At 48.1% G+C, this 24,765-nt stretch overlaps 1 protein-coding gene and 1 long non-coding RNA gene across 2 annotated transcripts in view; one reads left to right on the forward strand and one right to left on the reverse strand.

The window, feature by feature from the left end:
- Positions 1–4,258: 4,258 nt before the first annotated feature.
- LOC125759399 (uncharacterized) overlaps positions 4,259–24,765 on the forward strand; it is a 173,004-nt gene continuing 152,497 nt past the window's right edge. The window contains exon 1 of the long non-coding RNA XR_007417053.1: positions 4,259–4,380. This is a non-coding gene — a long non-coding RNA (uncharacterized LOC125759399). The remainder of the gene's footprint in view (positions 4,381–24,765) is intronic.
- LOC119403353 (uncharacterized) lies at positions 17,577–21,457 on the reverse strand. Its single transcript, XM_037670297.2, has 3 exons — positions 21,004–21,457; positions 18,356–18,777; positions 17,577–17,929 (listed from the first exon to the last, which is right to left on the reverse strand). The coding sequence occupies exons 1-2, from the start codon at positions 21,013–21,015 to the stop codon at positions 18,373–18,375; spliced, it is 417 nt and encodes a 138-aa protein (XP_037526225.1). The 5' UTR covers positions 21,016–21,457; the 3' UTR covers positions 17,577–17,929; positions 18,356–18,372.

Below are 24,765 nucleotides of genomic sequence, written 5' to 3' on the forward strand. Positions count from 1 at the left end.
GGACAGATTACATGGCCCTACCGAAAATGCTGTACGAAACAGTCAACACACGGGTATAAAAAAAAGGCAGGTGTTACACTGTTTTAACACAAGAAGGCGGGAAAGTTTCAGAGGGTGGGCAAGTTTAAATCACTCACACGTTGCGCAGTTTATGTGGTGTGATGCCTGGTCCGATTCTACGCTTCCAACACGCAATATTACGTCTGTTAACGCGACTGCTCGGCAGACATGACACCTGTATATGATCTTTTGCCAAAGAAAGTTCAAGCACTTACGTGGTTCTGTGGTAGAACACTTTCCTGCGACGTAGAATGCCTGGGTTCCATCCCGGCTCGGACTCTTATCTTTTAGGATCACGCTTGAGAGGTCACGTGAGTCGATGATGAGGAACTTAAGGCTTTCGCCTTAATAAAGCGCGCGAGCAGTGCACTGGGTTCTGCGGTTCCTCGCTGTCTAAAGAAGGCGCTACAAGAACATACTGCGCGTAATGTGTTGTACCATAACCATGTACGTTTTATGGTGCAAACATAATAAAACAAGAAATACTTTGTATCTGTACATTTACACTGCGTTTTTTATCCTCATCTTTTTGCTTCGATATTGCATTTACTTTGCCCAGCGGGTATAGGGAACCCAAGCTCCAGTTTACGGGGCGACGACAGCGCTGCGCTGCGGCTCTGGAGAGAAGCTCTGGCGAAAGGGAGGGCTGCAGGCGCGGCCGACTCATTGTCGGCAGCGGGAATACGCGCGCGCGCGTTGCTCAGTCGGTGCGGGGAACTGGGACGCCGAGCCGACAGCTTGGCATGCTGTACAGAGAGGCTTGCTGTGCGAAGCTGCATTTCCGCGTTGGCAGAAGTGACCCCGCCGAAACGGAAGCGAGGTCCGAAGTATTGCTGTGTCGTGGGCTGCCACAACAGTGCAGGCAACACCACGTGTGAAACTGTATCGGTTCCCGGGCATGTCGAACGAGAAATAAAGGCGACAAGCGTGGATCACCGCAGTAAGGAGAATCAAGTATGTCCTAGCTGACGTCGCTCTCTCGCCTTCTCTTTTGGCTGTCTCACTTCATCGCTTTCGGTCGTTTCGACTACCTGAACCAGTACGTAACGCGGCGCATGCACGCAACGACTACAGTAATCATTACTCGCTGTCTTCTCGCATTTTGAAGGTCCAGTCACGGTTGTAGGGGAAACAACTTTGTGTTTTGATTCCCCGTGTTCGTGAGACCTACCTGTCGTTGTAGAACGTTCACAATCGCGTTATACCGCGGTTAGCGTTGCGCGGTTGGTTGAATTCAACTGAACTCGGCACATCGTCAAAAGTTCGGCGCTGGAATTTACGCGTCGGAAAGGCTGCTTTATCACGTCGGAAAGGACGTCTGTGAATTTCCAGCAAACTTTGATATCGTTCTTCTACTTTGCTCTGTTTCTGTCACTTTATTAGCATGATATATATTTAAGCCGCTAAATGTAACTGGCACTTAATACATACTTTGCAGTTGCCGCCTTGCAGCAGCCACCTTCTGAGTTTGCGCGATTTTCTAGCCGCGTTCGCGCATGCAGCAAGTTTTATGCGCTTGTAAAGTCGATATTGTCATAAAAAGAGGGTTCAATCATGACGCGAAAGACGTAAAAACGAGCCGAGCAGTTGAACTTGCTTCGCAGCGGTTAAAGCTCAGCTAGCTGGCTCGCGTCGAGAGATGCTCCAGCGGCACGGGGGACTTGACTCTAACCTTCTCAGGCTTTCTAGTGCCACGGCCCTATAATTTCTTTTTTTCACACGCCACAAACGTTTGTTCGTGAAAGTACACGGCTTCTACTGCAAGCATGCCATATCAAAACAACAATCCTGTGCTTCATAGTTCATAACGCAAAACATCCATAGCGTGCACGGCTTCATTTCGCAGTGTATATGAACCATTACGTATCTTTAACATGACAGAATGAGACTTACCTCGAGGTATACGTTCTACATGGTGTTATCGCGACTTGGGAAATGCATTTCGCGCTGAGTCGGGCGTCATTGTCGTCGATCGTCTGCTCTTCACCGTAAACGTGATTGACGAGCTTTTCTCGTTTTATCAAGTTCGCTTTTCGAAGTGCCGGTCCAGCTTGAATATCTTTTTGAAGCCTCACTGCAGGCGGTACATTGTGAGGCGCCGCAAGTGCACCGCGAGAGCTCTGCACGTCCACGGATGCGAGCGGCAGCGCGGTGGCGAGAACGAAGAATGCCAGTTTCTACTTTTCTGCAAGAGATGGCGCTGCCTGTCAAGAGCAGCAGCGCCACTAAGCGATGCTTGGGGAGCCTATGTGAACTGTACTTGACCGTTATACAGTTGAAACCCGCAGTAACGAAATCGGCGGGGAAAGCAGAAAATTTCGCTCTTGCGGGAATTTCGTTGGCGCGAGAATGCGGCAGAAAAGACATGGAATTTACAAAAAAACACATTTTATTTCCAAAAGTATGTGTGTTTGCTTTGGCGGGCCTTACCATGCAGCAATTTCATGCCTCTCTATCGGGAATCTTGTTTGCCACGGCACAAAGTTCGCCCCATGCACTGGTCAGTGACGGCGGCACTGCGCTCTCACCAGTACCGTAATCAAGTGCGCCTACAGGCGAGCCTTCTTCCGGCTCCGTTGGATCAGCGCGGATCAGCGCAGAATCGTGGACAGCGAGTTGCACGCAACGCCGAATTCTTCGGCGATGTTCATTTTTTTCCTGCCCTTTTCCACCTCACTCATGATTGGAGCCTTATCTTCCAGCGTGGTGAACTTCCCCTTTTTCGTTGGAGGCGGCATCTTCACAGACAGCGAAATCGGACAAAGCAATCGCAACACACAGTTCACGTTCCACCAAGCGACCGAGCAAACGCTCCACAAATGGCTCCACACACGCGACCATGTGCGCGCAAAGCCGACAAAGCCAAGCACAGAGCCAAGCCAACGAACGAAACTCCATGAGGAATGTGGATTTGGCTATAGTCCGCGATAACGTGCAGGTGTTTCGGCAAGCCATCATCATCATCATTGTCGCCAGCTTTATGTTTTTTTTGCAAACAATGATGACGGCTGCTTCTCAAGTGCGCTGTGGCGATAGTTTTGCACAATTTAAGTGCAGCATGAATGCATTCCAGCAGTTTTTGAATGAGAGTAGATTATTTGCGCACTCGTGTTTCAAAAATTTCGTTAATGAGGGACTGCGGTATGAAAAAATCACACCATCTCCCGCTAAAGGCGACCATGAGGCGATGCGAAGCAGTGTTTCGGCATGTAGAGCCCGCGTTTCAGAGGGGGAGTGGTGAGGGGGAAAGGGGAGAGCGGAAAGTGGAGAGGGGGGAGTGGAGGAGAGGGGTGAGTAGGGGTAGGGGGAAAGTGGAGGGGAGAGGGAAAGTGGGGGGAGGGGGAAGGTGGGAGAGAAGGGAGGGAGGAGAGAGGGGATGTGGAGAGGGTATGCGCATGCGCAGTAAGGGTGGTCACGCCGCAAACCACCACCACCACCACCGGATTGAACTCCGCTATAAGATGCTTCACATCTAATATCTTTCGTAGTCACGAGTTACGAAATGCATTGACTCCTATGGGCGTTCGCCAGTGCTCCGAAAATATTTCGTTGCGGTGAGAATTTCGTTCCCTCGGGATTTCGTTATTGCGGGTTTCGACTGTACAGGTGCTATATAGGCATCGGCTTCCGTAGCACTGAGTTTAACAGTCTTCATAGAGACGTCGGTGCAGTGGAGGTCACTGCGGAGGTGAAAGTTTCACCGATAATGTGCCAGTCGCGTCCATAGCTGGCATAGAACCCTGGTACTGCCTCTTGACGGGCCCAGAGCACCGATCAGATGTGTCCAGACCAAGAACACGTGAGCAGTTCCAGTTGTTACATTGAGCCTTCAAAATATGGCGCGTAAGCAATACGGCCTTGCGGGTGTTTACGTGCACAGATAAGTGCAAAAACGAATCAAAAAAGGAAAAAGAGAACAGCGGAAACAAAACACCGGTGTGTCGATCATGGAGAAGTTCAAAACGTACTTTGTTCGTAGGGGATGTTTGCCACGGCTTATTTTCAACGTAACAAAGTTGACGTCTACCACTAGCGCATAACACATACACTGACATCTTGACCGCACACAAAAGACGAGGACAGAGGGAGGTACGACGTGACGGGCGGTAAACTTTCAGCTCGTTTATTCATAGCAAGACGTAGCAAGATTCATAGCAAGACTATTGGGACTTACGACATGCGCAGTAACGCCCCGCCACGGTAGTCTAGTGGTTATGGCGCTCGACTGCTGACCCGAAGGTCGCGGGATCGAATCCCGGCCGCGGCGGCTGCATTTTCGATGGAGGCGAAAATGTTTGAGGCCCGTGTACTTAGATTTATGTGCACGTTAAAGAAGCCCAGGTGGTCGAAATTTCCGGAGCCCTCCACTACGGCGTGTCTCATAATCATATCGTCGGTTTTGGACGTTGAACCCCAGATATTATTATTATTATCTCCCTCCCCCACCCCCACTTTGGCAGTTTCCCTCCCCTTCTCCCTTGTGGTGGAGAGGGCATGAAGCATATACACACGATAGCTAAGGAAATCAGTTCCAGCCTTGAAAAAGACAAGTCCACTTGTCGAAACGTCGGCTCGAGCACCCACCCCCTGTTTACGGATTTTTTCATGACATATGTATCAGCGCTTCATATTCGCACAGAGACAAAGTACTAGTGTAGTAACCAACAACCGACGTACCTCCCCTCCCCCCATCCCTCACACAAACACGTACTACCAAAAAAAAAGCGAACGGAACTACCTACGCTAGCTTCCTGGAAAATCCGTCTGCTTGTCACATGAACTCCTGGAAAGTAAATGCATTAGCTCATCCTTTGACGCTGCGCGGAAGCGTGCGGAGGTACCAAAGAGTGTCACGTCACAGTATAACAACATTAAATAATCCATTCAATGTGAATTGCAAACATTCATTGACCTTCATTCTGTCTTAATGACTGACCAGCGAAACTGCTGAGGCCCATGACTTACGATATCGCAAAATGAATGAGATTCGCTCTGCCTCTGGATTACAATGCTGTCCCCCTCGGTGGTATAGTAGTTACGGTGTTCGGCTGCTGACCCGAAAGTCGCAGGTTTGATCCTGGCCACGGCGGTGGCATTTTGATGGAGGCGAAATGCTACAGACCCGTGTACTGTGCGATGTCAGTGCACGTTAAAGAACACCAGATGGTCGAAATTTCCGGAGCCCTCCACTACGGGGTGCCACATCATTGTATCGGGATTTTGGCACGTAAGGCCTCAGATGTAACGGATTTCAATGTTGACAGCATACTTTTATTGCGATAGCATTGGACATTATGGACGGGTTTTAGCCGTCGATGTCGCCGTGCCGTTCTGTATATTGTCACAGGGTCGGGACGTTGACGAAGAAAGCAGTCGGCGTGTCAAAGATGAAACTCTTTATTTGGCCGAACTTGTGGCCGGGAAACGGAAAGTGAAGCTACAAGCAATACACACTGTGAACTGATAGCGGCGAACAGAGCGTCGGCCGTCGGTAATCTGACAAATGGTAAAGCGTGTCGGCTTTTATACGTGTGCTATCGAAGATTTATCATCATCGCTGGTGGCCGCGTAATCTCTTGAAGAAACTAGACTATTCGCGTCCTGCGCGCAGTCTTAACGGAATGATCTAAAACGAACGAAAACAAATACAGCTATAAAAGGTGACACTATATATAAGAATAAAAACGCACCACCTACAGCTGCGATAAGAACCCGGGCCTTTTGAGTGGGAAGCGCGCATTCTACCCCTGCACCACTTTGGTGGAGCCGCGCGGAACTCTCAAACGATGACACATTGCAGACTACTGATCGCAGTGCCACAAGCGGATTGGCCCAGTTTGGGCTTCACTTTCTGTACAGTCGAGCGCGATATAAAGGTTATCACGCGAGCGTTGACCAAGAACTACAACAGCGCCACGACCCAGAATCCTCTTTCGAGGAGAGGGAGGTATCGGGAGAGCTTCACTCGCCCTTTTTGCTGTTCCTTAAGCTGCGATGACTCCTGTCTAACGACGGCACATATTCATTTCTTTTTTTGTGTGAATGAGTACCGTTGCGAGTGAGTACCAATGGGAGTGAGTACACGGGAGTGAACGTGAGTACACGTGGGTGAACGTGAGTACAAATGGCTGTGAGTAGGTATGAATATGAACGTGAGCAACAATGGGTGTGAGTGGGCGTGAGTGAGTACTTATCAGTGTGAGTGGGCGCGAGTATGAACTGAAGGCTAATGAGCACCGATGGGTATGAGCAGGCATGAGTATGAACGTGAGCGAGTGCCTATGAGTGCGAGATGGCGTGAGTGTGAACATGAGTGAGTACGAGTAGGGATGAGTAAGTGCTATGAGTGTGTGTAGGTGTGAGTATGAATGTGAGTGAGTAGGTATGAAAGTGAGTGCACGTGAGTATGAACGTGAGTGAACACCAATAAGTGTGAGAGGCGTTACTAAACGTGAGTGAACACTTATGAGTGTGGGTGGGCGTGAGTATGAACTGAAATGAGTACCAATGGGCGTGAGGTGTGAGCTTGGACGTGAGTGAGTGCCTATGAGTGTGAGTTGGCCTGAGTATGAACTGGAATGAGTACCAATAGGCATGAGGTGTGAGCATGAACGTGAGTGAGTGCCCATGAGTGTGAGTAGGTGTGAGTATGAACATGAGTGATACCAACGGCTTGAACGTGAGCGAGTACGTATGAGTGCGAGTACTCATTAGTATGAACGTGAGTGAGTGCCTATGATTGTGAGTATACGTGAGTATGAACACGGGTGAGTGTGAGTAGATGTATGAATCTGAGCGACTACCCATTGGTTAGAGTGGCCGTAAGTATGAACGTGAATGAGCGCCTGTGAGTGTGAGTACACGAGAATATGAACGTGAGTGAGTACTCATGAGTGTGAGTAGACGTGAGTATGAACGTGAGTGAGCACTCATGAGTGTTAGTATACGTGAGTGGGGACGTGATGAGTGAGCGCTCATGAGGGTGAGTAGGCGTAAGTATGAAAGTGAGTGAGTGCTCATGAGTGTTAGTAGGCGTAAGTATGAGCGTGAGTGCAAAGGCTGGAAAAATTGGGGTGAGTGAGTTTGACTGAGTATTTTCTTACAATGCCGACCTATGGTCTTCGGTATACCAACACACGCTGGCTTTTTAATCCGCATGCAATCCCAACCGCGCGGCTGCTCGAAACCCACTGTGCGACTCAGATGTACAGTCTGGCGCGCCGACTGCAGGCACGAATGTCGCGGGATCGAATCCCTGCCGCGGCGGCTGCATTTTCGATGGAGGCAAAAAAGTTTGAGGCCCGTCTACTTAGATGTAGGCGCGCGTTAAAGAACCCCAGGTGGTAGAAATTTCCGAAGCCCTCCACTATGGCGTCTCTCATAATCATATTGTTGTGACCTCAGCAGACATGGCGCAACACCTAGGCTTTACAGTAACAAGGGTTTATTAACAGAAACAGGTCGAAAGAAAGAGTCACTGTGAACATAAGTTGGCTGCCTTTTATAAGGGCAGTAATCGCGATAGTGATGACGTCTGTCCAGTCAAACACGCGCGCACTTTCACCCGCACCGCGCTGCCCTCACACACACGCACTGACGCACGCGGACTGACACAACACTCCTTCCCCTTTATGCGAGAATTCACAGGGCGCTACGGGACGTAGCGATCTGGGGTCATCTCTCGATTGCTGCGACGCAACGGAGGCGGAGACTGGCCTTGTGGAGAGTCTGTTCCGGCTTCTGGTTGTGACTGGATGGGCGAAGTAGGCCCATCCTGTTGGCCGGAGTTTCGCTAGACCATATCTTGCGCTAACGCTGATGGGAGGTCCGCGGCACCCGCGTCCACCACTTCTGGAACCCGTGTCGGTGTCACTAAGGGTGCTGTGTCTGGTCTGTCGTAGGATCCCTTCGGCCGAATCTCAGGCGTCGATGTCTACGGTAAACTGCGAGGTCGTAGGTTGTCTGCGTGAACATACCGCTCTTCGCTACCCGTACGTACAAAATAGGTGGATATACTCAGGCGCTTGAGCACGATTGCTGCCAGCCATGCTTCCTCACCCGGCCTTAAGCCATTCAAAAAAACAGACTGTCCTGCCGCAAATTCTCGCCATTTTCCTCAGGTTTGGTTTGCCGTATCCTTCCTCCTTTGCAACTTTTCTTGCATTCGTTGGTTGTTCAAGATCGGGGTGCAGAAGGCTGAGCCGTGTCCGAGACCTCCGTGATAGAAACAGCTGGGCAGGTGTTTTCCCTGTTGTTCCGGTCGGCGTATTCCTGTACGTGAAGAGGAATTGGTCAATACGACGCTGGAGTGACCGCGGTTCACCATCTTGTTTTTCCTCTAAGACTTGTTTGAAAAGGTGTCGCTTTAACGTTTGCACGCAACGCTCGGCAGTGCCATTCGAGGCAGGATGGTCAGGAGGGGTCTTTGTATGGCGGATTCCATTACGTTTCAAAAAGGTCTCAAAGCAGGCCGCAGTGAACTGGGGACCATTGTCCGTGACTATTTCTTCCGGTAAACCATAGGAAGCAAGCACACTGCGCAGCTTTTCCACCATCTTTTCACTGTTTGCTGAGTTCATAGCAAAAACTTCCAGCCACTTCGAATTAGAGCTGTGCACGGGCCGTATTTCCGAGCCCGAGCCCGGCCCGGGCCCGCTGACTTTGTCGAAGGCCCGCCCGAGCCCGACGGCAAAGGGCTGCGAGCCCGCCCGGCCCGGCCCGACGAACGAAAACACAATCCCGGGCACGGCCCGGCCCGGCCCGGCCCGGCCCTGCCTGGATTTTTGAAGGTTCGCTGCGAAAACAAAACATGGTTTTCCAGTAATTTGGCATTTTATTGAGCATATCGAATATGACCAAACGACACACGACGAACAGTCTCTATTACACAGATTACAAACTGTCGAGCAAAACAGCAAGCAGTCCCACGATTCCGGCTTCAACGAAGTGCGGCGCTTTTGCTTTATGTAGCCCGCCGAACTGAAGTTGCGTTCGCTGCTTGCACTCGTCGCCGAAATTGCTAATATCTTTTTTTGCTAGCCTGGCAAGCTTGGGATATCTCTGCTGCTTGTTTTTCCAGAAGGCTAAAACTTCAGATGGACAGGCAGACGATTCCATAGAGAGATAATCGGAGAGCTCCCCTTTTGTTTAAAGTAGCGAATTGAAAGGAAAAGCGGTAAAGTACGGTCGCGGAAAAGGCGCTGTATGCGTGGTGGAAAACAATTCCCGCTCATTTTATATATTTCGGGCTTGAGTCGGGCTTTGCGCCGGGCCCGAGCCCGGCCCGATAAAACTCCAAGTAGCCCGAGCCCGGCCCGGGCCCGAGGTGGAAATGCGCCGGCCCGCCCGAGCCCGGCCCGCGGGCCGGGTCGGGCTCGGGCTTTCGGGCTACCCGGAGCCCGTGCACACCTCTACTTCGAATGAGCGTCCACCAACACAAGAAACTACTGTTGATCACGATATGCAAAGTCGAGATATACTCGCTGCCACCTGCGTGCAGGCCATCCCCAAGATAACAGCGGAACTCTGGATGCTGAATTTTGGGTCAGCTGACACGTGACACATGCAGTCACTGTTTGCTCAATGTCTTAATTGAGTTAAGGCGGGCCACCTTATGTGGTTTCGCGATAACATTTTCATTCGTGACATGGCAGTCATGCCTTCATGCAGCATTGACAGAATGTTTTGTCGCAAGGGCGCTGGCATATTTACCTGGTTTCCCCGCGTTACGCACTCCTGTTCCACAGAAAGTTCACTGCGTCGCCTAAAATATGCCATACACGCCTCGTCTGCTACATTTTATGGCCACCCGTTTGTTGTGAATAACAGGACCTTAGAGAGCACTTTGTTTTTCCGTGTTTCAATCCTGATCTGTCCTCGCGGACAGCGAACTTGATCAAACACGGAAAATAAGTGCACTTCCTCCGGTTCCTCCCCCTGATCTGGAAGCGACAACCTTGACAGTGCGTCCGCGTTTGCAATATTACTTGCTTTGCTGTATATCGTAGTTTTGGGACGTTAAACCACAGATATTATTGCGGTCTAGCGTGATTTGGGGTTCATCACGCGTGCGTCGACCAAGAACAAGAACAGCGCCACGGTCCAGAATCCTCTTTCGAGGAGAGGGACGTACCAGGCGAGCTCCCCTCACTCTTTTTGCTTTGCTGTTCCTTAACCTTTTGTGCGTTAGCGGGACACACACGTCCCACTTTTCCGTCTGCAGGAAAAATTTTCTCCCACATCAGCGGTTGCAATTAGGGCGACGCTAAGTCACTCATATCTTACCTAAGTCTTGGTATTCTCGAGGAAACATCTTTTACCACACTTTCGAAGGGCGGAAGTAGTGTTACAGTGACGTTGACTTTCGATCAATTTTTCATGATAGCTTCTGAATTTTCTGGTTCAGATAGAAAGAACCTACCAATCAGAATACCGGATAATTTCCTCTTTTTCTGGTTTTTCAGAGAGGTGATTTTAGCTTCCAGTTATCGCGTGTTTTGTAAATTTGCGGAATAACTTGACCGATAAATCCATCGAACAATCCCCTGTGATATTGCCAAGCTCATTCTTCAGCGTAATTGCGGATATTGGTACGCGGAAATATTTTTCTTGAGATCCTATACCTCTTGACAAGTAGGCGCATATGCAGGGACAACCGCTGTACTGGACAATTCAGACAGCCAAACCAAGGACAGGCAAATGGACAAGAAAAAAAAGAAATGGTTGGCGCATGCGGTGAAGTAAGCTTTCAGGAAAAGACCACAGCGCTATGACGGCTCACAAGAGGCGCAGGTGCAGGTGGTGTTCTACTGCTGGAATGAGATCCCCGCACAGTTCTTCGGCCCACCTTGAGAAGCAATACTCTGTGCCACTCCCTTCGGCCGTTTCATCCCAAATACCCGTTGATGCAATCTCGAGATGGTGCCTTCATGAGACAGTGGGACAGTGTTTTCCCACTTTTTGAAAACACTCTCATGAGTCAGTGGGAGATATATGTTCCACTTTCTTTCGGTAAACTATTGGCTTGATTTTGATGAAATTTGTTCTATACTATTCGTTTGTAGCTTATATGAATATACCACAGCCGGTTTTTATATGATAATGTCAAAAATATAGGCAAACCCACAAAGGGTTAAGCTGCGGTCACTCCCAACCGAGGAATGCGGCTTTTCAGGTTGTTCGTTTTGCTTTTATTTTTGTGTTTTTGTTTCAGGGAACAAGAAGTATGGGTATCGCGTGCAACGTACTCTTTGATATTACCCGGAAATAGACGCTCCGCAGCTGTATCTTTGTTATCGTCCACGAAGATAAGGGCCAACCAAGCCTACGCTTGATCGCAACGAATGGAAAGCCGCTAGGGCTCTAGGACGCTGGGTCGGTCGCCGCTCGCGCGATTACCTTCAAATCGCGCTAGACTGTACAGTTTGACTCTGAAGGAACCGTTCCCTAACCTCGGCCCAAAAACTTGCGGCTACGCGATTCCGCGCGACAACAGAGCTTGCGCAAGCTGTTGTGCGATCGAGCTCACGAGCAAGCAATGGTGAAGATCAAAATAAACAAACAAATCTTGAGACACTACGTGCCAAAGATTTCACAGAACGACGCACCCAGCTGCTAAAGTTTGAATGGATAACATTGACGCTGTGGTTGTAAAGAAGGAAGAGGCGAGGAGACGCATTTGGCGCTACTTTAGCGTGCACAGGCAAAGGAGCGCCATCAGGCAGGCTAAGAGTATAAGCAAGCGATTCCTCTCAGGCCCGCAGCTCCTGGGCAATGCGTTTCTTTGCTGTTGGTATGCAATAATCGCTGGGAGCCTATGGCGCGTCGCGGGGAAAAAAAAACGGGAGTGTTGTTATCCTCAGATCCCGGCAAAACGCGATTTCTCTGCTTAAGGCACTGCTGCCTCGTGGCCGTGGTTGCTTAATCGCACCGTATTTTTCATATTTTGTAAGGCTTCTCTCACCGCCGTAAAGAATAAGAATACGTATGGCGCGTAAACTTCTGGAAATATATCATTTTAACATCGCGTACTATTCTTTGCAACTTGCTGATTGGCATCAAGACAAATAGAATAAGAACTGAAAGTATGCAATTACTTTTAGATGTTTGCCTTAATTTTAAGGGCTGAAAATTTGGCGGCCGTTTCTCTGCTACACTCTGAACAATGTCCTCTTGGTGCCATTTCCGTTCAATGACCAATCTTTTTATTGCGATAGCAATTATATGGACAGTCTCGGCTGGAAAATGTCCGTCCCCGTCGCTGTCATTCACCGTATATGTATAAGTATGTATATATATAGAAAAGCCACAAAGAAAATAATTCAGAAATTCTTTCCGATGCGCGGAATCGAACGGGCGACTTCTCGCTTTGCAGCCCGCCGCGTTAGACGTTAGGCCACGACAGCACCGTCTTTCAGCGTGCTAACGGCGAGCTATTTATATACACCATGTCATTCAGCATGCTTTCTTAGTGGCCACATAGATGGCGCGACGTGCGCGCGTGTGGCGCGCTTTAAAGATCGTCGCGCCGCTCCTGCGAACGCCATTGCTCTTCGCTCTACAGGGCGTGGTCGCTTTCGTGCGCTTATGCGCTTATCTCGAGGAAAGAAGGGGCGGCCGGTGGGGTGCTTCGCTTCGCTCGCTGCAGCGGCCGCGTTTGCGAAAGGAGCGCGCTGTTCAAACAGAAATAAGTAACAACTGTGACAACTGGTTCGCGCTCGTCTTGTGTGTACCTGTTCGTTCGTTTCGTGCGTCCTGCTTTATGTTTGAGCAGTGCGCTTCAAGTGTCGAGCTGTGACGCATTAGTTCGCGCTCGTCCTGTGTGCGTTCTTTTCGTGCGTCCTTTGGGCTCGAGCGACGCGCTGGCAATTTCGGGCTGCTTTCCGTTCTTCGCGTTATATTACAATTTATTGCTATCGCATTCATTGCTTCGCCGTTGCGGCGAAACTGTGACTTTTTTAACTTAAAATTTTAAATAAATGTATGTAAACAGAGGTTGGTCCACATACCTTTAGTTTTCGCATCGTAATGGTCTGAACACGACTCGCCGCCAGTAACAATTCTGCGAAGTCGTCACCTTCCTATTCATATCGCAGAAGCAGCTGCTGACTGATTCTCTTCCTCGATTCTTTCGTGTCGGTCAGTTGCCGTGGTACCCAAAGAGCGCAAATCTTGTAACGCAGAAGGTCCTTAATGATGTGGTTACTGAACCAATGAAAATGGTGAGCGTTGTGGTAATTTCGGGTTGCTTGATCCTGTGACTGCACCGAATAAACTCGTCCACCTGATGTTGATGATCTTCATCAGAGGCCATTGCGGGCCATCCACTTCACTGCTGATCTTGGAAGTTTGACTCCGCTGGATTTTGGTCCTCCACACTCCTTGCCCACCTCCGCACAGTGCTGACGTCAACACAGGCATCCCCGTAATCTGCAGTGAGATGGCGATGAATGTTGATGGGTGCGCGACCTTCCGCAGTCAGAAACTGAATTTCAACCGGACTTCACCCCTGGATGCCATGGATTGCTCGATTACTCAGGAACGAGAACAATTAGAAGGGTGAAGCAAGCCTCATTCTATAGTTTAGACATCTGTGCATTAATAATAAAGAATTCAAAATGTTTGTAGTATTCGTGGCAAAGTAGAGGGCCTGGATGCATTACTTCCTGAATGGTCCTGGTATATGGAAGTGCTAATATGTGAGAAATAGCACATCAATAAATAGTATTACATTAACGAAAGCAAGAAAGAATTTAGGCAACGTATATCAAGGTTGTAAATAAGAGGCAGTATTAGCACGTCATGAAAACTTGCAACAGAAACCCCCAATAAACTACTGCACATCCGATGAAATTGCAGCTAATATCCCTCTGAAATCAGCGTTAAAACAAGTTTTGTAAAATCCTTAGGACTGCACTTGTAAAAGTATGGAGAGCTAAGCATATTTATTCTCATAAATGTTGTAGTAAACTCCCATTGATCAATCCGCATTATTTGTAAAGGCTACATATCTCAATAAGAAACTGTAGCAATCTTTTTATTCTGAAGATATGAAATTAAATATACGCCATCTATACGGAGGAAAGGTGGAGGGACGCGCCTGTGGACTAACTTAAACATAAATATCAATAATCCCAGTTTAACTACGTAAGATTAAGGTTAACCCTTTGCGATCCGAAACCCTTTCCCATGTTCCGTCCGTTCTGGTATGAAAGTAAAAGACTCAACGCTGAAGTAAGAGAAGTTTACTTCCTCTTTTACAGATGGCGCATAACGTAGTGAGAAAACGCGCTCCTGAATCAACCGCGAAAGATCTTGTCCAGCATTGCCCGACCGCGGACCGCTGCTGCCGAGTTGCGTTGCCGGGCAGGGTCCGACAACGGACCGCAAAAGATTAAACATCAGGCGAAATGGTATGGGACAAGCAGGCACTATATCGCGAGAGAAATGCTCGTTTCTCCCAAGGGTTTATCTAGACACACAGGCCTGAAACATTCTGTACCCAGAGTAGGTTGTATGATAACGTGAACTATAGAATAAAATGCATGCTTGAGTGAACATAAAGTAGGAGAAATTTTCACACAGTTATTTTCTTATAATAGTGCTTTTACGGTGGTGGACGTTGGGTTATATGAGTGCATCAGCAATTGGGGAACTAACGAAGGAGTATTAACGAAAATTTCAATTTTCAATCTTACTGAATCTGGCTATAAATTATAAAGACCCGTATTTACTGCAGCTTATGCGTTTACACGTATTAGAGGTAATGCACAGAATAGACTTGTTGCCTTTAGGTGGCATGGGAGGGTTTAATGGTCAGCTGCCAGCTTGTAAAATGTTGACATGCTACGTGACGCTAAAAAAAAAGTGTTCCATACTGGCTGCCTTTGGCTACGAGTGGTGCTAGCTAACACTCCCAAGAGCACACGCACAGTACCTAATACCCAACAAAGTGAACGTTGGAACGTCCACCGTCGTAGCTCAATTGGTAGAGCATCGGACGCGTCATTCGAAGCTTTTAGGTTTGGGCCCCACCGATGGCACAGGTGTTTCTTCGTCCACTTATGCCGGGGTCCACCAAGGCTTCACTGACGTATTTCCCTCACAAAAATACGTCAATGAAATACAGACGACAAATAAAAAGCAGAAGGAAACTTTCCGTTGATTTGGACGACCTGGGAGGTGAACCCACGGCCTCTAAGTTCGAGACGACAAGTGCTGGGCGCTCTGCCCACCGCGCTACCGACGCTCATGGATGAGGCTTCACAAACGCTCCTTATATCTCTCACGCTTTCTCCCTTTCACATTGATCTTGGTTGGCGTGGGGGGGGGGGGGGGGGGTCGCCGTCTGGGATCGGTGAAGTAGTGCATCATGATACTAACGAGAGCCTAGAATGACCGCTTCGGTAGTTTCAGCTTTCGGTGCAGCGAGAGACACGCCAGCGGGAAGCGGAATGCCTTCCCGCATTCACGGCTCAAGCTACGAACTCTGCGTCTCGCGTTCCTGAATCGCTGTGTGATATATGCATGAGCAAAGGCGTAGGTTACCCTATGACTGGGGAGCGCAGACCTTGACGTTTCTCTCCTCACGTGACGACGCTTTGAATGAGTTCATATCGAGTACCATTGTTATGTGCTTGATGCCATCTATGCGCAGGATTCAACATAGGCTGTGTCCAGGTGTAAGTTAACTACTTCAGCTGCAACATGGATTAAATCAATATATTTGGCGTTAGTCGTCGGGATGGCACGCCAAACACTATAGCTGCCAAGCACCAATAGAAATTGTGAAAGCTCTCATGCATCAATGAACAAAAAAATAATCAATTATACTCCTGTGAAGACGCGGTTCACTTTCGCGTTATACCGATTCCCATTATGGAGGGATCAACCGTCTTTTTTTTCCCATAAAGGCCGGTGGGAGCGTCATTCGTGAGGATAGAAAATAAGGAGAGTTTAATTAGGTTCATGGTTAGCAGCGCAAAAGGACACGGACAAAAGAGAAGACCAGACGACACGTGTCGTCTGGACTTCTCTTTTGTCCGTGTCCTTTCATGCTCTTAAGAATGAGCCTCACTTCGCACACAATGCTTTTCGCCTATACAAGCAAGATTACGGAATAATATGAAGCCAGTTGTTTGGGTATATAGGACCGTATTGAAGTGTAGAAACCTTTTAACTATAACATTCAGTGTGCGGTCCCCATGAGCTTGTTAATATAAACATAGGGCGTAACGCTCATTGCCGTTAATTAAGCAACGAACTTAGCTTAATCAGTCACTGAGTCGATGAGGTATTGTAAAGATGCCCAACTGGGGCGGATAATTCATTCCGTTAACTTTTCAAAAAACAGAAAAAAACGTGGGCAGCTTGCACTCGTAGCGCAAGACAGTCACAGCGGAGCTGGTGGTCAACTAATTTGTCAGGGCTTGGCTATGTTTTTGCTAGATTTTGCAAGGCATTTCTAAGTTTTCTAAAGTGGTGCTAGGTTTTACGTGATTTTATGTGATTTTAGTTGGAACATGTCACGTGACGTGGCCAACAGTTACGTGGTTTACGGTGGTTTTGGCGGGAATTGGTTGTGATTTTACGCCGTTTCTGGCGGAACTTGTCACGTGAGTAGTGGTTGCGTGATTTTACGTGGTTATTGAGGGAAGGTGCCGCGTGACTAGTTGTTACGTGATCTTACATGGTTTTGGCGGGAACATGTCGGGTGACTATAGTTGTTGCCTAATGATCTCACTTTGTCTTTCTTACTATGTTATGATTTACTCTCTTCCCTCCTCCTTTCCCTCTTCGTCACCCTAACGTCTCTCCTCCTCACCCTCATTTCCCTTTCCCACCCCTTGCTATACTATACGATTCAAGGCTATGCTATGCTCTTCTAGCGTGCCTGGATAGCCGAGTGGTTACGACGTTCGCCTTCGGATCGCGGGAACGAGGGTTCGAATGCCGCCTCACCATGAATTTTTTTCGCCAACAGTTATCTCTTTCTCTTTCTTTCTCTCTTTCTGTACTCGTTCTCTCGCCCATCAGAGTTGTTGCATCCCACGCCGGAAAATTTGGCGCACGTGTTCTGCGTGCGGAGCAGAAGATGAAGAAGTCGACGAAGAGGAAGAAGAGGACGAAGACAGCGCGTGCTGGTTCATGATGATGATAGTTTTTCTGTCGACGACTATAGGCATAATGAAAGGTTAACAGCTCCGGTGTATTAAGAAAACACATTGTATGTGCGCCACTTACCTTATTTACGTCCCATAGCAAACACTATGTGTACTCTTAGGTGCGCCTTTTCACCCATTGTTCACATTATTTTTATTTAAATTTTATGCGGCGACCTTTACTTAGCAATTGCCCTGTTTTTCTGTTAAAGCTCAGTTAGTCATAACCAATTGCTTAGGTATGTGGACGAAGCAAGGTTAAAATATGCAAAGTACTTCAAGGTGTGACGTTGCCTTCGGGAAAGAAGAAAAGAAAACAGGACGGCCGACTGCTGAAACATATGGGGCACATAATGATCACACCGTCTTGCCTGCTGCAGATAATATCCCAACAATAGTGCTTTAATGTAGATACAGATCTGGTTGAAAGACCACAAACGATAGAAAAATAAACTCGGGATGCATATGTCGATTTCAGGCACCCGTGGAAGCCGGAAGACGTGGTATTATTATCTCCCGGAGTCCGCAGAACGGCTGTGATGAAGCGTCTTTTTATCAGAAGACGCTGTGGATGCACGTGTTCGGTCCCACTTGAGTCAGAAACTTTCCTTTTTCCCTTAAGAATTCGAAAATTTGTACTGGTTTTGTAAGTAAAAAATTTTGCTTGTTTTCTTCTTTGGTCCTCACTACTTTCATCCTGCTCCTTGATCCTAGTGGGCACATGTCGAAAGTAAAGAAAATGAACAGATTAGACACACATAATGCCAGACTTAGCAATACTTCATTACTAGTGCAATTATTTTTGCTGTGCCTTAAGTTCCTTAATACTGCAACCTCGAGTAGGACATCTGTCCCGAGACTAGTGTAAGGTGGATTCGGTTTAATCCTTTTCTTCGGTGCGCAGTACAGCTTTCCAGGCGATTATCAGCTGGAATCAGTGAGCGCAACAAAAGTCCACGTTGCAGCCTATATAGCGTCATTAATTAGTGAGTAAAGTTCCTAACGATTATGGTTGTGAAAACTGTCGCTGTAATTCCTTGATACTCACAATGACAGCTAATTTATTGGTGCCCTTGAAGGCATAATACCACCCACGGTATGAATGAAATAGAAATGTTCACTAGATAACATCTTACCCGGATACATCAATGACTCAGTGAACAAACTGCCATGGTGCCATGACCGGCCCTGAGAGATAAGGCCTGACGAAGTTGTAGTTCCGTTCGTAATTTGGGAACGCTGCTGACAGCACCGGGCTGCTGGCGTACCCGTCGAATCCGCCCGACATGGTCGTCTGCTCGGGCTTGATCATCTCGCCTTCCCGGAGCGAGCGGATCACGTATGTCGTGCCACTCTTGCTGCTACCGCTGGCCGCCACAGGGCTGCTGGCCGCGTAGAACTGGTGCTGTGTGCTGGGACTCGCCGTGTGCTGCGCGGGGCTGCTCAGGTAGGCCCGTGGGTAGAAGTAGCCACTTGGAAAAGTAGCCGCCACCGTGGCTCTGCCCGTCGATAGCAACAATATCGCCGTACATGTCAGGAATGCAGCTTGTGTTCTCTTCTGCGGAGACAAGAAACGTGCAGAGAAAAGCATTTTGTCATGTCATAGATCTATAGCTAGGTATGAAAATGGGCTTCACTCTGGCGTTATTTTAGGCATCTTTATTTTAGACTGTGATGCAACACGAAGCACAAACCCCGTATGCGTGAAAATCACGCGACGGGGACAAGCGATGCGACAGAGACAACCGTCGCTCAAACTCTCGCTTGTATAATCAAACCCCATTCACGCGATGGCTATGGCGATGGATCGTGCGTGTCGCTTCCAGGAGGGCGGCTACTCTGTACCGGAACTGGTGTGATGCCTGCGGTACATAATGTAAAGCAGTATGTTTTACTGTACGAAGCGATACAAATATTTCTGAAGGTCTCGCATTGATTTTTTTTTCTGCTGATTTGCATGAACATTCGGTTATTTACTCGTCCTGAGCACGTGATCATTGAACTAGCGCGGTTGAGCGCCGGCAACAAGCCGTAGTACGTCACCGATATACGTCCTGATCCGTTTTTTTGCGGCTTCTCGCATACAGCGCTTATGGGTGATGAGTGACAGATTGTAGGATTGCAGAACCGAGGGATCGAGCGATTTTGACCAAGCGACACGTCGCGCAAACGACCTCTTTTAGCACTCATCGCGTCGTTCGTCGCTGTCGCGGGGATTTTCGCGCATATGGGGTCTGGGCTTAAGTGATATTCATCGGAATTGACTATTGAACTATACGAGATTTTTCAACAAGATATAGGAGAGTTGTAGCCTCGCCAACAAAATTTATGTATAAGAAAAGAGAAGTCATGTGAACAGCATATCTTATGCAGTTCGGCTTATTTATGTCAAAATATAATTCATACCCTGACCTCTTCTGCTTTCCACTTTTTTTCTTTTAAGATGACGTCTACATAAATCGCCAATTAAGCTAAGGCAATCGCTTTTAGCGCTCAAATGTGCTGGTATTCATATAGTAAACAATCTTAGTATCGTAAACCAGTCCAATGTAACTCATTCATGATTGGCAGTTCGTCGGGAACCTCCAACGTTTAGCGTTCGAAATACGAGCTTTGTAGTATGTCACTAAGAAAAAAGAGCAAAGCATGCTCTAGAATGAGCTCATAGAAGATGGTGGCTCAGTTCTTGCTGAAACAGGAATCTCGTAACCACGGTGAGACGTTGGATGGTAACTGCATCGCCGAACAAGAAACGGTCAGTTGCGACTTGTTCGACTCAGCATTGGTACTTTGGAACATTCTAAAGAAAAGCAAATGTACTTCAGGAAAAAAAGGCGTGTTATGACAGTGAACGATGGCGTACGTATCACAATCATAGCTTATATTAACGGCGAAAGTAATATAATAATAATATCTGGGGTTTAACGTCCCAAAACCATGACATGATTATGAGAGACGCCGTAGTGGAGGGCTCCGGAAATTTCGACCACCTGGGGTTCTTTAACGTGCACCTAAATCTAAGTACACGTACACAGGCCTCAAACATTTTCGCCTCCATCGAAAATGCAGCCGCCGCGGCCGGGATGGCGAAAGTAATATCATAAGGCGCCGTAGAGTAACTGTAGGGCGGAATTTTATTCTTTTACTAGATCGTTTGCTCTCCGACATGAAACGTCACAATTATGCATTTTATGTAGGCTATATGTGATGTTTTTTGTTCATTGCATGATTAATTCTCACTTCCATATCCGTGCAGACAAGTGCACGATAGTGGTCATAAGGGCAACGTGTCGTCAGCCGCGTCGTTAGCGACGAAGAGAACGATTGAAAAATCGCACGGAAAGTTCTAAAGAACATCCTTCAAATAATCAAGCATAATTACTATTCTGCTGTACGTACATGAGATGTGGCGTTCCCGATGCCGTATAATCACTGCTGCGTTAATGTAGCGTACCTGCTAGCAAGGTCGATTCCTCATGGCGTCACTCTAACTTTTTTTTTTAATATATTCGCCATCACGAATCTATTTATTGTTCTCAGATACTAAGCACATAACGGTCCCTTATTTCTAAATATCAACACAGAAATTATGCGATCACGCAGTAATCATCACTATTTACACAACTGTAAGTGAAGCAGTCAAAACTAGAGCTCTTCTCTCATCAGTTAGAACAGAATAGCTTAATTACTTATTTCTGACTTAAACTGTAAAAACAATTAATTAGTTGTCGCACCAAGCAGTTATTGTAAGCGGAAAAATTGAAAAATTCAGATGGGCGCTTACCCAGCAAGTCATTGTGAGGTCTCACTGCAGAGTGCCGACGTCCCGTCTCAAGGCCACCAATTTTACGAAAGGGACTACGCGTACCTGCACCAATCTCCGATTGAAGCCCACTCGCGGGCAGTCCACTCTTATATACGTATCACAGCGAAGAGGCTCATGTACATCTCTTCTCTCACTCAGTCTACTTTTGCATCGGCGAACGTCAGGACAGAGAAAAAAAAACAAAAAACAAGAACTGGAGCCAGGATCGTCACGTGCGGCATAAGAAAACGTCGCTTCGTGTTTGCGGCTGGCGACCCTAATGCGCACGAGTTGGTCGTCGTCCTGCCAAGCGACTCCGGTCGCCTCACGAGACGCCAGCAAGCAAAGCTCAGCAGAATCAAAACCGAGGGGGCGGCTCGCTCCAGCGAGCACCGTTTGTCTGTCTGTACACCGGTTCGCTCTTGGCCCCGAATTTGAGCAGCATCTGGGTCAGCTCGCGGCTTTAGTCGAGCCAGCTTAAAGGAGGAGCCGCGACTCGCCGAGCGACCAGCACGAGCCGCTGGGAGAGGGCGGTGATCGTGAAACTTCGCTGCGAATGCGTCCCGCAGCTGCCGGCGAAAGAATAACGTGCTGAGCACGCGCTCAATACGCGCGGAGCGCCAGACCGTTCCGAAGTAGAACGGAAGCACTGGACTCATCACTGCCGTCGATCCGTCGTTGCTCGGTGTGTACGGCGGTCCTCGACGTCCGTTCGTGATACGAGCGTCGCTTTTGTGCGTGTACCATGTCCCCTGCCTCCTCTCTCATTTCTTTTGCATTTCGCCTCTCGAGCCACGCTCAACCAGAATCGCCTTTGATTATAGTCATGCCAGCATCTTTCTTTGTGGCCTCCTTGCGTTGCTTTGGCCGCGTGCGCGACCGGCCGGCAAGTCGCGCGCGCCTTTCTGGGCCGATAGGGAAACGATTTTTGAGCCGGGCGCTCGGTCAAGTGCGTCCGAATCGGATGGAGGGGCGTGTTCCGAACGCGGAAGTTATTCGGAGCCCTGACTGACAGTCTGCTGAAGGGCTGTGTTTTATCAACCCGGAGCGCTCTCTTTGCCGGGCGCCGACCGGGCCCCTTCTTCACCACCGGAGACGAGGAACTGTGCTTCACGTTGGCATGCTGGTCAATCTGTCACGCTGGCGGCGGAGCACATGCCCTACGCCGCGCTCTTCGATTGACGTAGCATGCCCCGAAAGTTTATATTTAGGTGCGGTGGCTATCCAACCGGCACAAAGAGCTTTCAAAAGAAATCGACCGAAATTTCCTTACGCTTTCCCGAACAGTATTTCGCTTCGAGCATAAAGGGAAACAACCATAAACGGCAGATCAAGTTGTTTTAACAATGGCGACAGTGAGGAGAAGGCACGAGGAAAGGGATAGGGAAACCAAGGAAAACCGCCAAAAAAAAAAAGAGTAGTAGTAGTAGTAGTAGTAGTAGTAGTAGTAGTTAGTAGTAGTAGTAGTAGTAGTAGTAGTAGTAGTAGTAGTAGTAGTAGTAGTAGTAGTAATAATAATAATTTTGCGCACGCTTTATGTCCGAGCAGTTTGCTTTAAGGTTTCCGTCCTTTGGGTATTTCTAAGGGCCACCCATTTACTTATCAAATAAGCTGCAACATAAGTTCGTTATAGTCACTCCTTACAGAAGTTCCTCACTACAGTATACCACCAAACACGTCTCACTGCTCCAGTACTAAACCAAGCTAAAACAAATGAATGAGCTATCTGAAAAGCACTCAGATCATAAAGTTGCCATGCGTGCACTGCTTACTTCCTAACCAATCATTGTTGAGAAAGATGTCACTGTTATCATGTTGTCGTTCTCTAGAAATAAATAATTAATGCATTACAAACTACGTAAGCGTTGTGGCGTTCACGGTTCTCTATTATCACAGCGGGCAAACTCGGAATGTGCAGGGGGGATGGAAAGAAACGCGAAGAGCGCGGCGCGCTGTTTTCATCGCGATCTGTGTGGATCTCAATCTGTGCACTGAGATTTTCGGACATTGCATCAAGTGTCGGTCTGCGGGCCCAGACTTGAAATAAAAGAAGGAATAACGAAGTCATTTTCTCATTTCACAACCACCGAACCCTGATGACCTAATTTGACGCCATGTTTGTAAGTCCATAAATACTTGCACCACTGGCTCATTTTTTTGTATGTATGTGGCCTTCTCAGGTCGTAACTATTAGGAAGACACGCACAAAAGAATTCTCCGAAGAACTTAAAAATTCCAGGGCTAAAAGGGCTAGAAGCGAAACCTTCTAGGGATAACGAATTTGTTTTCCTGAGTGTCTGATCGCAATGTTATATGCATGGAGCATCTTGACACACAAGAACGTTTAGTTGCAAAGGCATTTTTAGATGCCTACGCCGGCTCGTTTAGAAGCTTTTCGAGAACATCTAAGGGTCGTAATTCTATGCTTTAGTTCCATGTAGGGAGGGGTTTAGGCACTTCGGGCAGAAGTCCACCGAAACGCTACTGCACTTTCTCAAGGGAGCTAGCCATGTGTAAATTAATCTATCGGTGTACACACATGAACTTTTCCTGTTTTTTCCGCACTTTGCTGCCTGCGTTTAGAGCAGTCTACGGGACGCTACCATGTTACTATTAAAGCCTCTGAAGAAAACATATCTGCCTTTCTGCCTTACCTCATAATTTATCTTGGATTCGTTTACTGTGGAGGTATGTATTGTTCGCAATGCTTTACTAGCGTTGTCTAACCCTCGTTTGCCTTTCTTTATAGGGAACGCGTTTCGTCCTCGTCTGGTGCTAATCACTGAGTGGCGATTATGCTCCCTCCGTCCCGCTGAATGGCTAAAAGTGTTTGTACCGAGCAGTCGATGCCCGCTTAGTGCGTGCCATGTGGGTTGCTCTGATGCACTCGTCTGTCGACAATGGTGCCTTCCTTCGCTTTGGTGTTTTGGGACGCTATAGCCCGAAAGCGATCACCGTCGTTTTTTTGAATGTCCAAGGTTTCTATTGTCGCCGGGGTAGAACGACGTGGTTGGTAATTAAGACAATGACAGTTAGATTACTTTTTAGTACCCTGGATTTTTCCAAATGCGTGGGCTTCTTGGTCTGTCGCAATCACAAGTACCACTTTATAAACATTCTTTCCCGCGGATGTCCTTACGCCAACGTCGATGATTAGCAGCAGGTGGGAACAGTAGTAGAGGTGATGCGCAAGTAACGGTCGAAGGATCATCAAGGTGAACTGTCAGTGAAACACCCCACCCGGGGTAGTGAAACACCCAACCCGGGGCCTGGAATAATCACTCAGTTACACTCCACTCTATTGGAGGCCCCCATGCACACATACTAAATGTACTTGACACATGCATAGCAAGAATTCGGTACTCAAAGATTGGAGAGAAAAAGTGTTAAAGTAGGTAGTTTTAGCTGACCATTTTTCGCCTTCCTCTTCGCCTACACAGTGAGCGCAAGTGCAACTGCGCATGCGCCTTACGCTCAGCCTCGAGCGCGCGAGCAGACCCGCGCCTCCGCTCTTCTCGGAAGGCAGCCCAGCAGATCGTTGAGCGGGTTGACCGACCCGATGAGCATGCAGATAAATCCAATATGGCTGCCTCGGCATCCCTATGGCGCTACCTGCGAACGGTGTATCCATATTAAGGATGGATTCATGGGCAACCGTCCCATATTTCCGCCGCGTAGCCGGCTGCGAATAGTATGTATAGACGATGGACAGGGCGAGTAGACGACAGAAGCGGAAAAATG

The sequence above is a fragment of the Rhipicephalus sanguineus genome, chromosome 1, assembly GCF_013339695.2.
Source record: "Rhipicephalus sanguineus isolate Rsan-2018 chromosome 1, BIME_Rsan_1.4, whole genome shotgun sequence".
In the NCBI taxonomy this organism is placed as follows: Eukaryota; Metazoa; Arthropoda; class Arachnida; order Ixodida; family Ixodidae; genus Rhipicephalus; species Rhipicephalus sanguineus.